This window comes from Ailuropoda melanoleuca, chromosome 2, assembly GCF_002007445.2.
Source record: "Ailuropoda melanoleuca isolate Jingjing chromosome 2, ASM200744v2, whole genome shotgun sequence".
Taxonomy (NCBI): Eukaryota; Metazoa; Chordata; class Mammalia; order Carnivora; family Ursidae; genus Ailuropoda; species Ailuropoda melanoleuca.
In genome coordinates, this window is record NC_048219.1 from 40,491,591 (window position 1) to 40,507,948 (window position 16,358).

Here is a 16,358-nt window from a genome sequence, read left to right on the forward strand (position 1 = left end):
ATGCTAAGTGAAATAAGTCAAGCAGAGAAAGACAATTATCATATGGTCACTCATTTATGGAACATAAGAAATAGGAAGATCGGTAGGAGAAGGAAGGGAAGAATGAAGGGGGGGGTAAACAGAAAAGGGAATGAACCTTGAGAGAGTATGGACTCTGGGAAACAAACTGAGAGCTTCAGAGGGGAGGAGGGTGGGGTATTGGGATAGGCCAGTGATGGGTATTAAGGAGGGCACATATTACATGGAGCACTGGATGTTATACTCAAATAATGAATCGTGGAACATTACATCCAAAACTAAGAATGTACTGTATGGTGACTAACATAACATAATAAAAAATTATTATTAAAAAATTGAAATGAGTTCAATAAACATATGAATGTAAAAAAAAAAGAATCTAAGTCTTGTCACCTTGCAATGCAAAACTGAAAAGTAAAAAGATTTATCAAAGATTCCAGTCACTAGAATATAAGATTCCTTCAAGTAGTAATTATACACATATTTACTGAACAATAGTAGACATTATTACCACGTGAGAAGTTACTGTCTTTGGTGGACTAATGTTGATTATCTTGGCATTTGGCTTTTTCAATTCATCCTCAAAGCACAAGGGAAGCAAGCTTTTCTTTCTTATGGAACAATATTCACTAAATTGATCGTTTTTGATGGTTTTGTTTTCTTCTGTGCTAAATTCATCCATCTGTGGGGGAGATTTTCTTCTGAAAATGAGCACAAGTTCAGCGTAAGTAACGATATGGTTGATTTCAGTTTGTCAGTTCTTGTCTGTCTTCCCGATCCCTCAAAGTCACTGCCAGCATCTCCCCCAAATCCTCAGCCATACACTTTCAACATGACAAGACCATTCCTTCCTGCCTTGTGGGAGGGAAATAGCAAAGCAGTGGTGGTAGCAATACAATAATATATATGCCTCTTTGGCTTTTGAGTGTGGAAGAGATATATGATGTAGGGTGAGGAAAACACTAAAGGTAGAGAGGTATTTGCCATAACCTTCATTGAGATTCTGGGGGAAAAAGTGTTTCACGAGGCAGCTTCCCAACAACATAGGATGGTCCCACCTTTATTAACAGAATGCAATGGTATGGTATGGTTATAGGAGAAAAGAGATATAGTTTTCATTCCAGATTTCCTTTGGTTCACATAGGACATGGACACTGAGCTTAGGCTTACCAAGGTGGTTGCCATTTCAGGGGTGAGGTAGTCCATATCACAGGCCTGGTATGAGTGAGGTATGGATAGTCTAAGGACAGATGAAGGTCATGACAGAGGCTCAGAGGGTTCTACCACACTAATGAGAGTTGAGAGTGGACCCAATCCAAGTTCAGAGAGAATAGACCATATATTCATGAACCACAGATGTCAGCAGCCACAGAACACCTAGAAATGAGACCAGCAGTACAAGGGCATTGACCAAGATACTTACTCAAGTACCTTTTCCTCAATGTCACAAAGTCCAGTGAGCATCTCTTTCATATACTCAGATACTGTCTTAGAAAGAAACAGAACGACTGAGATAAATTTAGAGAGGCCGTACATTTTTGCTCCAAAGTGTGAAACACACTGGGTTAGCATGATTTTACTCAGTCCTGAGGATCTAATGAGAAAGATCAGAACTTTATAAAACTACACAGCTACTTTTCTTACATCCATATTGTAGTGTATTTAAATTTGTCTCTACTAGAAAAACACAGTTCTAATCTCTCCATTCATTTTTCCATGTCCTTCTTTCCATTTGCCTGTGAACTTGAAGCGGATAGAGTATGAGTTCAAGGTATGAATGTGTTGCTGACTAGTAGAGCACTCTTAGACCAGTCACTGGAGTGTAGTACAGGCCTAAATGGTAATAATGTGCCGAAGAAATCCATTCTGGTCTACTAAAAAATAAAAGGCAGAACTCTTCCTATTAGAAACATCATTGAACACAATAAAATATGAAAATGTTAAAATAAATTACCTTTTATTGACATAATCTTCTAAGTGACCAGCCAAATCAAATGATTCCCCAGGTTTTTTTTCAGTTTGAGCTGAAATTAGAAAAGATTTTCATAAAAGGCACACACATATCATGGCATTTAGAAAATATCTTGTATAAAATATTTTACAATGTAAAATAACAATGGGAAGCACCTGGTTTATTGCTTGATCTGTAGTAGCTATTCAGTAAGAACTTCTTTTAAGTAAGAACTTAAGTGAACAAGACAGAACTGGAAAAGACTGAGGTCAAGGATCTAATGTTTGGCTAAGACAAATCAAACATAAAACTGGCCTTGGAGATTTTTGTGGAAGAAAGGCATTCCCAAATTTTTAAATCTTTTCAACATGTGAAGTCATTATTAGCCAGTAGAAAGCCTTAGATGGTTAAACACTGTTGATAGAGGGAGATTATAGTTAGCAGAGGTCAAGCAGATCTTGCCATCTGGCATGAAGGAGATATCCAGGGTTGAACTCTTCCAAATATGCTCAGTGGACACTCCATCATTTCCCTATTTTCTTACTATTCCCAGATACATATACTATTAGCAGTAAATTCAACTTTTCTCTTGTCCTCAAGTAGTTTGTATTCTAGTTCAGTGCTTCCCAACATTTTCCACATTATGGCAAACATTTTATTTTTTTATTTTTATTTAAAGATTTTATTTATTTATTTCAGAGAGAGAGTGTGCAGAGGTGGGGGGCAGAGGGAGAGGGATAAACAGAGAGGAGCAGACTCCCCACTGAGCAGGGAGCCTGACTTGACTCAGGGCTCAATCCCAGGACCTCAAGATCATGACCTGACCTGAAGTCAGATGCTTAACCGACTGAGTCACCCAGGTGCCCCATGGCAACCTTTTTTTTTTTTTTTTAAGATTTTATTTATTTGTTTGACAGAGATAGAGACAGCCAGCGAGAGAGGAACACAAGCAGGGGGGAGTGGGAGAGGAAGAAGCAGGCTCACAGCAGAGGAGCCTGATGTGGGGCTCGATCCCATAATGCCGGGATCACGCCCTGAGCCGAAGGCAAACGCTTAACCACTGTGCCACCCAGGCGCCACTCCATGGCAAACATTTTAATTAATATTCTTTATGTAGTACACTGGGATAAACAATTGAGTACACTCTGTAGCCAGACTGATATATGGCCAACCCAGCAGTCTTGAAAGCTGAAGGATCAATATTTCAGCATAACAGTTTACCACAGAAGCTCTATTCCAGCAAAAGGAAACTGTCAATAAACAAGCAAATAAGCCAACAAATAAATACATAAAATAATTGCAACCACTTGTAAGTATTATGAAAACAAATAAACACGGTAACTCACCTATGGTGGCTATAGAGACCTCTCTCAGGAGGGGTATTTGAGTTGAAGTCTGAGAAAGATGTAACCAGTTGAAGCTTTGGGCAAACAGACTATTAGGCAGAGAAACAGCGAGTGTTAAGGTCTCAGTGTGAAATCAGCAGGGAATGGTGAAGAAACTGAAAGGCCAATATTGCTGGAGTGTAGTGAACGAGGAGGAGAGCGGAGAAAGATGAGACCAGACAGGTAGCAGTGGCCAAATCATATAAAGGCACATAAGACATAGAGATAACTTAAGACATTATTCTGGTTATAACGGTCTCTGGATCATTTAGAGGGTTTTAAGCAGAATAAGAAAGAAGTTTGATTTATGCTTTAGGAACATCATTCTGCCTGTTCTGAGATGGATAGTCTGTGGGGGTATGGAGCATGTGGATGGCAATGGAGTGACCAATTAGAAGGCTGTTGCTGTGCTCTAGATGAGACATGTCGGTGGGTTAGACAAGGATTGTAGCAGAGGGAGGACTGGGTAAGGGCTGGCTTCACATTATATTTTGGAGGTTGATCCAACTATACTGACTGGTGGATGGATATGAGAAATAGAGAAATCAGTAATTATTTCTAGTTTTAACCTCAGTGATTGGGTAGATGCCATTTACAGAAACGGGAAAGGCAAGTAAGAGACAGGTCCACTGCTTGAAACAAGGGGCTGGACTGAGGTTCCCTGGCTTGTGAAAAATCACTCCTTCCCAGGGCCAACTGGGTAGCCAGGAACTAAGTTAAACCACTACAGGGCATGATGACTGGACTGCCATATGCCCAGTATTTCCCTGGCAGGGGAGCCCCATTCACAACTCTAAAATCTGGTTCAGCCTGAGGGTTGCCTACTTAACAGTCTCCTTTCCCCCTTTTATGCTAATAGAGCTTTGATTTTATTCATCTTTCTCCAAAGAACCATGTCTTTCACAGGAGGCTGGGCTCCTTCCTAACTCAAGGAAGTGAATCTTTAAATGATCTCAGCCTGTGCTTTACAAAATGTGAGCTATAACCCATCCATTTAGACACTAAATTAATTTAGCATCTTTTGACCAACATTTTAAAATATGAAATAGAATAGAATGCAGTGTATTACATGTGTCCTTCGTAGTAACTGTACAAAACACTAAAATACTCCAATCAAGTTCAGCTAACAGAGAAAAAGACAATTAGGACACCATGAAGCTGAATCTTCTGCTCTCCCTATATATCATATATATGGTTATATATAATTATAATAAAATATTTCTATATCATATTATTAATTATTAATACATTACTCTATATATTATTATATATCTTATATGTATTATGTTAAAAGTTGGAAAAACTTATCTAAGCTGATAATGATATATTGGTTTAGATATGGGTGCATTAAGCTATTCCAGCCAAGGAGACGCCAGGGGTTGTCTGCTGGAATGCTTTGGGGGGCATTTTCCTCATTTTACAAAGGGCCAAAGAGCTTTTCTCTTCTTCGGTGGATGTTGTTACCCATACAAGTTATCTTGAATAGTAGGCACCATACCATAGAGTAGGGCTAGAAGGACAGGCTACTTTTTAAGAAACTTGAGGAAAGATGGAGGGACTGGATATATCTCATCAAGCCCCTGAATTAACCAAGCCTGGAACTGCCTTACTGATAGACTTCTTGTTATTTCAGATTATAAGTATCTTTGGGATGCCTGCGTGGCTCAGTCATTTAAGTGTCTGCCTTTGGCTCAGGTCATGATCACAGGGTCCTGGGATAGAGCCCCACATTGAGGCCCACATCAGGCTCCCTGCCCAGCAGGGAGCCTGCTTCTCCCTCTCCCACTCCCGCTGCTTTTTCCCTCTCTTCCTCTCTCTCTCTGTGTCAAGTAAATGAATAAAATCTTTTAAATAAATAAATAAATAAATCTTCATTGTTTGAGCCATATATAGTCAGATTTTCTTTTAATTACAGCTGTAAGTGTCCCAAATATTAAAGATGAACAAGAATCTATCAGGTGGAGAAGTATGTTCTGAGCATAGAGACCAGAATGGATCAAATCACACAGTAGCTGGAACAGATTGTGACTAGAATCAGTAAGGATAAAGAGACAGAATAGAGGGCTGGAAACATCTTATATACCATACCAATGAATCTAGATTTTACCATTTTTTTTAATAGAGATTATTCAGATGTTATTAAGTGGAGAAATAATGTGGTAATATGATCAGATACTGATATTCTTTGGTTAAAGTATTTCTTAATGCTTATATCTTAAAGTTAGATGCCGTTAATTTCAGCTATTTCAATATAAAAATGCAAAATATATACCTGCAAATGAAGTAGAGTCTTTTTCCTTCTTGTAAGCCCTGCAGTGCATGCTGGGTGCGGGAGAAATGACTGCAGGACCCAGTGTTCTTCTACGTGCTTGTGTATTCTATAGGTATAGACCATGCAAAGGGTTAGCACTCTTCATCTGAACATCAGGAAAGATGGAAAACTATCTTAGAAATTATTCCTTTCCAGGTATATTGATAAATAATTTAAATTTGATTATTCACCCTTGGCATATTTAATTACGATAACAGCTGGCTTGTTCTTTAAATACTTCCAAACATAATGTTTACTTAATCCTCAAAAAAAAACCCTATGATGTGGATGTTAATAACACTTTATAGAGGAGGAAACAAATCTACAGAAATTAAAAAATTGGACTATGTTCACACTTTTTGCTAACTTTTATTTCCTTTGTCTCCATTATATTCACATATAAAATTTATTTCTCCAAATGCAGGAAGGTCTAAAGTTCAAATACTGCGCCAAAAAAAAAAAAAAAAAAAAAGGCCTCTTGGTTTAAGCAGAAGCTTTACTCATACATAGAGAAGATACAGTAGAATATTTCTGAGTAAAAGGGGAGAACTGGAAAAAGTGATCTTGCTTTTCTAGATTAGTGTCTCAGATTGGCTCTAACGTAGAGGGAGACTTTGGTGAATCTACTCTATCCCTACAAGATTATTGATGTTTTTATTTTAACAATTAACCCGGTCAGGTTCAAAATACACTCTGTCTCTGGAGCAGCAGCTCCAATTTCAGTTCAGTTGTTGCATCCTTAGCTGGGCTGCTCGCAGTCTTCCTAAACATGCATGGTTCAGGGGTTAATGAGAGACTTGCATAGGGGCTACCATCTGTGGCTCTCTTCTATTAGTAACCCCTCACTTTCTAGAAGCTTGGGTTGCCCTGAACATTGCTCTCTGGTTCTTCTGGATAGAAAACTACTTTTCTATTGGAGTTTTAGATGCCCCATATAGTGCCAACGTTATCCACACTTCAAGCTAAAAGCCATAAAAATAGCAACTTTGCTCCATGCAAATCAGTTATTACAAGTTTCTATGCTTTTTCTTTGTCACCTTCTTTTGTTTACTCTCTAGGGTATTCAGGTAATTTGTGTGTGTGTATGTGTGTGGGTGTGTGTGTGTGTTCTGAGTATCATGTCTAGAGTATATAGTCATTGTCTGAGACAAGGTGGTATAATAGGGGCTTACTCAGCCATACCGCATCAGAATTCTCCAGAGCTTTTACTACTTTCATTATCTTTTCCTATTGCATTGCTCAATACTGCATTGTAACAATACAATATTATTTATAAATAATAATGGTGATAAGTGTCACTCTTGCCATGCCATAGACTAATGTATTATCATTAATATGAAATTGGTTATTGGTTTTATATAGGTATAATTTTTAAAACTATGCTGATATTCTTTATCATATTCAGCAAGTATTTTCTGTAGCTTTATCAATGATGGTTATTGAATTTCTCAATTGTATTTTAAATCTTGCAGCTATTAAAATAATTTTCTGATGAGACCCCAGGCTTAGAGTTGGCAGATATTTAGAGTGAGAACAAAACCAAAAGCTGTAAAGAGGCAGGTTAACTGAAATTCTATGGAATTTCTGAACCAGTTGCCACTTCCCCCCTTTCTCACTCACCCTAGCCCATATACAAAGTTATAGGAAATTGTATTTAATTAATCCCAGGATAAAATAAGTGCTCTTCTGCTAATAAACTTATTGCTAATGGGAGTGTCATTCCCAGAGTGAAACTCTCTTCAGGTTAGGATCCGAAAGACAGACTACCAGACAAATTACCTGCTCTTTGCCCTCTTATGCTAAAGTAAAGAGAGCTGGTTGAGAATTCTGATGTATACACAGAAGAGTTGGCTCTCAATTCTAGAGAGATACTTATTTATAAAATTAATGGCAGTTTCATTGAAAGATTAACCCGTATCTTCATTCTTAAATATGAACAAGTGAAGATTTATCAGATATAATAAAAATCAATAACTTCAAAAATATCTATAATGATAAACAAAAGGAACACTGACACCAGAAAAGAGATAATTTAAGAAAGAGAAAATAGCTGAAGAAAATGAACTCTAATATCCTCAGAAATCTTGAGAACAAATATAACAGGAGACTATGAAAAGAGAAAAACAACAACTAAGAACAAGAAAGAAATTTAAAATATCATTACCAAACAAAAATGAAGTAAAAGGACCAGAATAAAGGGGAAATTTTCAGAGACAAAAAAAAAAATAGAGAATAGCAATATAGATGATTAGTCGAAGAAATCTAGTATCTGACCACTAGAGAACAGAGAAAATAGTGGAAAGGAAATTGAAAAAGAAATAACAGAAAGACATTTTTTAAGACCTAAAGAAAGATATTTGAATTTACGGTGGAGTCTATTGAACAATGAACAGGATGAACTGAAGTAAAATTGCCACACTCAGACATATCCTCAAAACATTTCAAAACAACATTAATAAAGAGAAGATCCTAGAAGTTTCCAGAGGAAAAAGGTAAGATCACTTACAGGAGACTGAGAACTTTTCATTAGCACCATTGGATGGCATAGGACAGTGGAGCAATGTCATCAAAGTTTAGTGAAAAAAATGATTTTAAACATATAATTCTACTCAGCTAAACTACCATTCATATGGGAAAAATAAATACATGCCATTTCTAGGGAAGTTTCTTGAAGACATATTCTAGGAAAATAAAGATGAAATCCAAGAAGAAATAAGACATGGACTACTAGAATCTGGCAACTACACCAGGAATGGAATGACCCAGTGACAACTGCAGAGCAGGCTTAAAGGTAATGGTCAAATTTAGAACAAAAAGTCACTGAGCTCCAAAGAACAATTTCTCCAAGAAGACTGGAATGGATTCTACTCAATAGAGAAAACAAATAAGGAAGCTTGACCACATCCACATATAATGAGAAAGTTACATGCCTCTTTTTCAGAGGCTGCATATCTTAGAGGTAAAGAGCATGTATCAGAGTGTTGGGTTCTTCCTAGCTCTGTTTTTTATAATTTGATCTCAGCCAAATTACTTGTCTTCTTTGTACCTCTATTTTCCCATCTATAAAATAGAAATAAAACTAGTACTTCATTGAGTTGTTGGGGATGTAAATTATACACACACACATATATATACACATATATATGCATTTGCATACTATAGAAGTACTGTAAGTACTATATAGATGTTTGCTATTATTATCCTTCTCCACAAGAAAAAAAAGGAAGGCAACTAGAATATTCAGGAAAAAATACAAAAGTGTACAAGACAGTCAGGGTCTCAATATGAGGCAGACTAACCTATGGCAATTACTTTTTGAGTAACTGATGGAGAATAAGAAAAGGGAGCCATTATTTTTACATTTTACCCATTGAGAAGAACTATAATCCTAGCACATTACTTTGTTCTACAATGAATGATTATTTACAATGTTATAGTAACATAGATACTATTTATAGTTTTGGGTTTTAGAATTAAGCTATAGACAAAATACAAGGGCTTAATCAGAGTTGCAAAGTTGAATATAATCATTGACCTCAATAATGTAAAAGTAAAGATATACTTGATTTGGGGAAGAAGATGTGGAGGAGAGTGGGAGAAAAGGACTCCTAAAATCTTCATCTTATGTAAACAGGAATCAGGAGTTAGTGATTAAAGTTGATACAGAAGAAAAAACATTTAGGTATTGAATTTATAGGTACAAAAGTTAACAATAGAGAAAGCAAAAAAGTAACTATCAAAGATTCAGAAGAAAAAACCAGGAGAAGTGAAGTGTAGAGCAGTGTAAATAAGCTAATTCAAATATGTTTTCTGATTATTCAGTAGATAATATTTAAAGTGGATAAATAAAAAATAGTAGTAGAAACTCATTCTTTAAAATTATAGTTAATCATAAGAGAAATTAAAACTCCCTAAAAGTTAAATGTAGTTACCTTTTAAAAGGAGAAATGAGAACAATAAGTATGGGATGGAAGTGCTTTGTGTTCTTATTAACTTTTCTGTATTATTTAATTTTTAAAATTCATATGAATATTTCAATTTGTTTTTTTTTTTTAAAGATTTTTATTTATTTATTTATTTGACAGAGATAGAGACAGCCAGCGAGAGAAGGAACACAAGCAGGGGGAGTGGGAGAGGAAGAAGCAGGCTCATAGGAGAGGAGCCTGATGTGGGGCTAGATCCCATAACACCGGGATCACGCCCTGAGCCGAAGGCAGACGCTTAACCGCTGTGCCACCCAGGCGCCCCTCAATTTGTTTTTTGAAAATTAAAATGTTGCATGTTTTTCTTAAAGATGATAATAAATTTATTATTATGGGTAAACTTGTAATATTACAATATATATTTCTTGAAAGATTTTTAGTAAACATGAACCTAAACAAAACATGTAGTTGAGGATAAAAGAGTCCGGACAGTGGATGCTGTAAATCTTCTTAAAAATTATAAAAGGTGGCAATATGCAACAAAAATTATAATGTCATTAGTTATGGTCCAAAGTATGTATTTCTTCATGTTTCATTCTCCATGTTAGCAATAATCAGGGCTAATAATAAATTAATTAATACCTAAGAAACTCTTTTAATGGCTTTCCCTAGCTGATTCTCTGGTTAACTTCTCTTTCTAGTCTCCTGATAAAACTTAATGAATAATATCCAAAGCGTTCTCAATGCTCAAGGCTAGTCAACTACTTTTCAGGATGCCCATGAACCTCTGCTCAAATGGTTATCAAGAGTCAATACTGTTGTCAAATCACTATGTTGTACACCCAAAGCTAATGTAACATTGTGTATTACACTTCGATACTTCAATTATACTTCAACAACAACAAAAAAGAGTCAGTATTGTTGGTCCCAAGCCTGTTTATGGTAATTGTTACTGTAATTATAACCATAGCATGCTAAAAAAAATGGTCTTGGCTACACATGAAAATATTACAAATGGGTGCATATTTTCATATTTTAAATTAAAATTAAATATTTAAGTTATGCATGCAGAGTTTTTTATGAAGTCCTGTTTTAACTGACTTTATGATAACCGGTTTTCCTTATCACACTCAATAAATAATTTCTGCTATATGGACTGTCAAGCAAATATGTTATTTTCTGTATTATCTCTGTACATAAAGTTTTGTAATATCAAAGATGAAATCACTTTAAAATTTTACATTTTGAACCCTGAAATACATTTGAATTTGGGACTTATAGAATTGCTAATGCTAATCTGAATTTCTACCAAGTAATTGTTAAGTGGACAAATTAAACCTACCTTAACTGTATCCTTAAGATAAAGAAAAGATCGAAAAGATCTTGATTTCAGATTTTCTTTCACTGGCTCTAAAGAAACAAACCCAAACATAAATGATATTACCATACTATTAGATTACTTCTAATATAACTATTAATAAACTATTTTTCTACTTATAGTAAACTTTTTAGGAATGTAATTTGATAAATTAGGTGCTTACATATGCATTACATTTACATTTTCAGAGCTAAATATATTCTAATTTGCTTTAAAAGTGAGTTTCTTTTTTTTTTTTTTAAAGATTTTATTTATTTATTTGACAGAGATAGAGATAGCCAGCGAGAGAGGGAACACAAGCAGGGGGAGTGGGAGAGGAAGAAGCAGGCTCATAGCAGAAGAGCCTGATGTGGGGCTCGATCCCACAACGCCGGGATCACGCCCTGAGCCGAAGGCAGATGCTCAACCGCTGTGCCACCCAGGCGCCCCTAAAAGTGAGTTTCTATTAACAGAATACAACTTTTGATTATTTACTTCTGGCTACTTCACAAAAACTATGACCTCAGAACACACAACAAAGTGGTATGTACCTTCAGGGGGAAAATGGATTTCTAAATAAAATGGAATCACAACAGTTAAAGGGATCTTTTCATTCATCATTCCTTTGAAGAGAGAAATATTCCCCTCAACCTGAATCTCCCCCCAGCTCTAATTCTTTATTAATCTGGATTAGTCTCTAATGGATTTTCTTAAGGTAGGTATGGTGTCAGGTCAAGCATACAAACTTTGGATTTGGGTAGCCTGGGACCAAAACCTGCTTCTTTGTTTGTAAGTCCTGTAGTCTTAGGTTAAGTTCTTTAACTTCTGTGAGCCTTAGTTTTCTCATCTGTTAAGGGGAAATAATGGTACTTACCTTAGAGGAATGCCGTGAGGATTAAATGAGATGATAGATGTAACAAACTTAATAGTATCTGGCATTCATTCAATCAACAATTATTTATTGATCACCTATTATATGCCAAGCACTGGTGTTGGACTCTGTAATTGTGATTCCTGCCCAATGATGCATACATTTTAGTGGATAATAGAGAAAATAAACAAGTGAAACAAAGGAGTGAATAATTATAAATTAAGATACATGCTATGACAGAAATGAATAGATTTTGGTGAGGGAGAACAACAGAGGGTGGTATAATTTAGATAGGGTAGTTGCTGTGGGCTGAATGTTTGTTTTCCTCCTGAAATTTATATGTTGAAGCTCTAATCCTCAGTGTGATGATATTTGGAGGTAAGGCCTTTGGGAGGTAATAAGTTTAGATGAGGTAATGAGAGTGAAGCCCCTGTGATGGGATTAATGCTCTTACAGGAAAAGACATGAAAGAGATAATCTCCCTCTACACCATGTAAGGACACAGGCAAGAAAACAGCTGTCTGCAAACCAGGTAGAGGGTTCTAACCAGAACCTGACCATACTGGCACCCTGGTCTCAGACTTCTAGCCTCCAGAATTGTGAGATATTTGTTGTTTAAACCACCCAATCTATAGTAATTAGTTATAGCAGCCTGAATTGACTAAGGGAGAAATTGACACAGAGAATGGGGTGCTGCTGTAACTAAAGAATAGAGAAGTGGCTTTGCAACTGGGTAATAAGTAGAAGCTGGAAGGGTTTCGAGGTACAAAGTAGAAAAGGCCACTATTTCCATGAAGGGATTTTAAAGGGGGCTGTGGTGAAAATTTCCTAAGATTCTTCCATCTTCTTAGAGAATACACATTTGGGTACAGAAATGTTGGTACACATATGGATGGTAAAAGCCATTCTGATGAGGTCTCACAGAAATTAGGAACATATGGTAAAACAATGGAGAAAAGGCTACCCTCACTATAAAGTGACAAAGAACTTGGCTGAATTATGTTTGTATTCTAGTGTTTTGTGAAAGGTAGAACTTATGAGTGATGAAACGGGATATTTAGCATTGAAGGAGTGGTGTGTTCCTCTTGACTGCTTGTAGTAAAATGCAAGAAGAGAGAAGTGAATTAGAAGACTGAACTGTTAAGCAAAAAAAAAAAAAGAAATCAGAACTTAAGGATTTGGAAATTTTTCAGCCTGTTCATATTACTAAAAATAAGAAAATTTTCAGCGTGTTCATGTTCAAAAGAGAATACTAGGAATGTGGTAGGATGACTATTTGATAAGGAGATTGGTATGGGTGTGAATTACAGACCTAATCAGATATCCCAACAGTGACACTGTCAGTTTGAACTGAAGGAGATAGAGATGGGCCAAAACGAATGAAGTCTGTTGGACTTCTTGGGTGTTACAGAATAGGGCCACAGAGCTATTCACTGCATATATGTGCTATTCTTCAAGACAAAGGAAGAATGACCCTGAAAGCAATTCAAAAATCATCAGAGCTACCTCCTCAGTTTCAAATGGGGTTGCCATTGCCTCAGTGTCAACAGGCCAGACAACCTTCACTGAAAGCCTTTGGGATGGGGCATCCCAGAGCCTTGGAGGCATGACCCCTACCTGGCACAGCTGTGGAGGCAGGACCTCTGCCCCAGTGGGTCCAGAAGGCAGAGTATGGAGCCAAAGAGAAGTATTCCTGAGCCTTAAAATCTTATGAAGTTCACCTTGCTAAGTTTTAGACCTTAGCAAGAAAGGTCTTTCTTTTTTATTTCTCCCTTTAGGAATGAGAATGCCTATCCTGTGTTTGTCTGAGCTTTGCATTTTGCAAATACATATATTGCTTGGTTCCAGAAGTTTACAGGTAGAGAGGAATTTTGCATTGGGAGGTTGAGTCTTACCCATGTCTGATCTAGATAATATTTATTTAAGACTCTGGATTTTAACAATAAAATAAAAAGTCAGATGTCAGTGAAATAATTGAAGGTTTCTAAGATCTTTTTATTGTCCAGAATAAGGGTAATAATAGATTTTAAAAGGTTGCATAGGGTAATCATTTAAAGAATAAAAACAGAGTATATAACTTCCAAATTAATAAAGGGGAAAAGTGAAACTTAAAATAATTCAATCATAGAGAAAACATAAGAAGACAGAAAAAGAAGTGTAGAATCAACAGGGCAAATAAAGAACAAAATAAGATGGCAAAATTAAATCCAAAGATATCAGTAATTACATTAAGTATAAATGGACTAAGTGCTCCATTTCAGGGACAAAGATTACCACAGTATTTTTAAATTTAATAATACGATATTTATAAGAGATAAATCTAGATTACAATGTTGTAAGAAGGTAATAAAATGATGGAAAAGGATATACTATGCAATGGTAGCCAAAAGAAACCTGGGGCAACTACAGTAATACTGGATAGCTAAGACAATCCCTTTATAATGAAAAAGGGTTCAATTCAATAGAAACATAATGATTTTAAATTTTATGTAATTGATAACATCACCTAAACTATATTAAAAATCTATAAAGCAAAATTTGACATTGGTACAAGGAAGAATACAAGTCTGAAATTTCTCACTAACTGACAGAAGAGCAAACAGAAAAATCAATAAGGATATAAAAGAGTCGAAAAATACAGGGAACAAATTTGACCTAAAAGACATATGCAGAAGACTGTACTCAAGTACTGCAGGACGTACATTATTTTCAAGCACATACAGAGTATTTACAACAATTAACCATATATTGAGTGATAACATACATTAACTAATTACATAGGACTGAAATCATGTGGAGTGTATTCTCAACCATGTAATTGTGCTAAAAAGCTATAATCAAAAGATAATTGGAAGAGCCTCAAATAGGGATGCCTAGATGGCTCAATAGGCTATAAGCCTGCCTTGAGCTCACGTCATGATCCCAGGATCTTGGGATTGAGTTCCCCATCAGGCTGCCTGCTCAGCAGGGACCCTGCTTCTCCCTCTGCCTACTGCTCCTCCTGCTTGCACTTGCTCTCTCTGACAAATAAATAAAACCTTAAAAAAAAAAAGAAAAACCTTAAATTTTTTGAGTGGAAACATATACTTCTAAATAACCATTGGATAAGAGAAAAAATCATACTGGAAAATATAAAATATCCATGATATTCTTGGAGAAGAAAGCTGCAAGATTTGCTCTACCAGATTCAAGGGTTATTTTAAGCTACATAAACTAATGTGGTATAGTATTAATGATAAATAGATAATGAAATAGAATAAGAGCTCCAGAGCAAAAAGCCCAGAGAATTAGGGAAAGAATAGCCTTTTAAATTACTTGCTGAGATAACTATATCCACATTAAAAAATTAAATTTGACCCTTACCTCTTTCAAAATTTAATTCCGGGTAGACTTTAGGCCTAAATGTAAAAGGAAGAACTAAAGTCTTTTATAAGATAAATAGGAGAAGGTCTTCATGACCACAGAGTAGGGAAACATTTCTTAAATATTGAACAAAAAGTACTAATCAAATGGGGAAAGATTTGGTATATTTGACAGTCAAAGAACTTCTGTTCATCAAAAAGACACCGTAGAGTGAAAAAAAAAAAACAAAACAAAACAGGAGAAAAAGGGAGATATTCACAATACATAAAATCAACAAAAAACTAGTGACCAGAATATATAAAGAAATCAATCAGAAAAGGACAAAAACCTACTTTTAAAATGAGCTAAGGGGCACATGGGTGGCTCAGTCAGTTGAGCATCTGACCCTGGCTCTGGCCATGATCTCATGATTTGTATAAATTTGTATAATTTGTATAAATTGCCCATTCTGATATTGAAAACCTCTTCATCTTAGGAAATTNAAAAAAAAAATAAATAAATAAATAAATAAATAAATAAATTGCCCATTCTGATATTGAAAACCTCTTCATCTTAGGAAATTCTTCTTTTTGGCTCACTGAAATCTTTCACACTATAGTTATAAGCCCTATACTTTCAAGCAATTTCTTCCCACAGAGACATCAAATCATCAAGAACTTTTAAGATACATATTAATAAATAATAAAGTCTATAATAAAAGCACTCATTAATAAATTAAAGGAGAAATAAATATGTTACACAAAGCATTACCTGTTGACTTGCTTTCTTGATTTTTTATATTTGTTGGTGCAAAGCGTAGTCTTAAATTTAACTTTTCAAAATCACTGTTACTAGGTTCAGGTTCATTTTTGAAGCAGACATATCTAGAAAAAATAAAATTAATCCAAATTAAAATAATCAGAAAAAATCTATGAAACTAATCTAAAAAATAAATTCAGACAAATGTGGTTAAGTCCCAGTTATATAGATTAGATGTTGTATTAATAATACTACAATACAAAGTGTAAAAGGATGGGACTAAGCCGGAACTGAAAATATTAGTGATAATCACTTGAAGTACAGACAGGAAGCTGTATTGTCATAGGATTGAGGGCACTGTAGGAAACTATAATTCACAAGCTGATTAACCCTTTAAAAATATGCTGGAAATTCATTAAATGAGATATTGGGGACATTGTC

At 35.5% G+C, this 16,358-nt stretch overlaps 1 protein-coding gene across 1 annotated transcript in view; it reads right to left on the reverse strand.

Moving 5' to 3' along the window:
* C2H1orf141 (chromosome 2 C1orf141 homolog) overlaps positions 1–16,358 on the reverse strand; it is a 182,634-nt gene that overhangs the window by 9,440 nt on the left and 156,836 nt on the right. Inside the window, 5 exon segments of the mRNA XM_034653653.1 lie at positions 530–719; positions 1,973–2,042; positions 5,627–5,771; positions 10,931–10,998; positions 15,930–16,042. Coding sequence (XP_034509544.1) covers positions 530–719; positions 1,973–2,042; positions 5,627–5,771; positions 10,931–10,998; positions 15,930–16,042 — 586 coding nt within the window.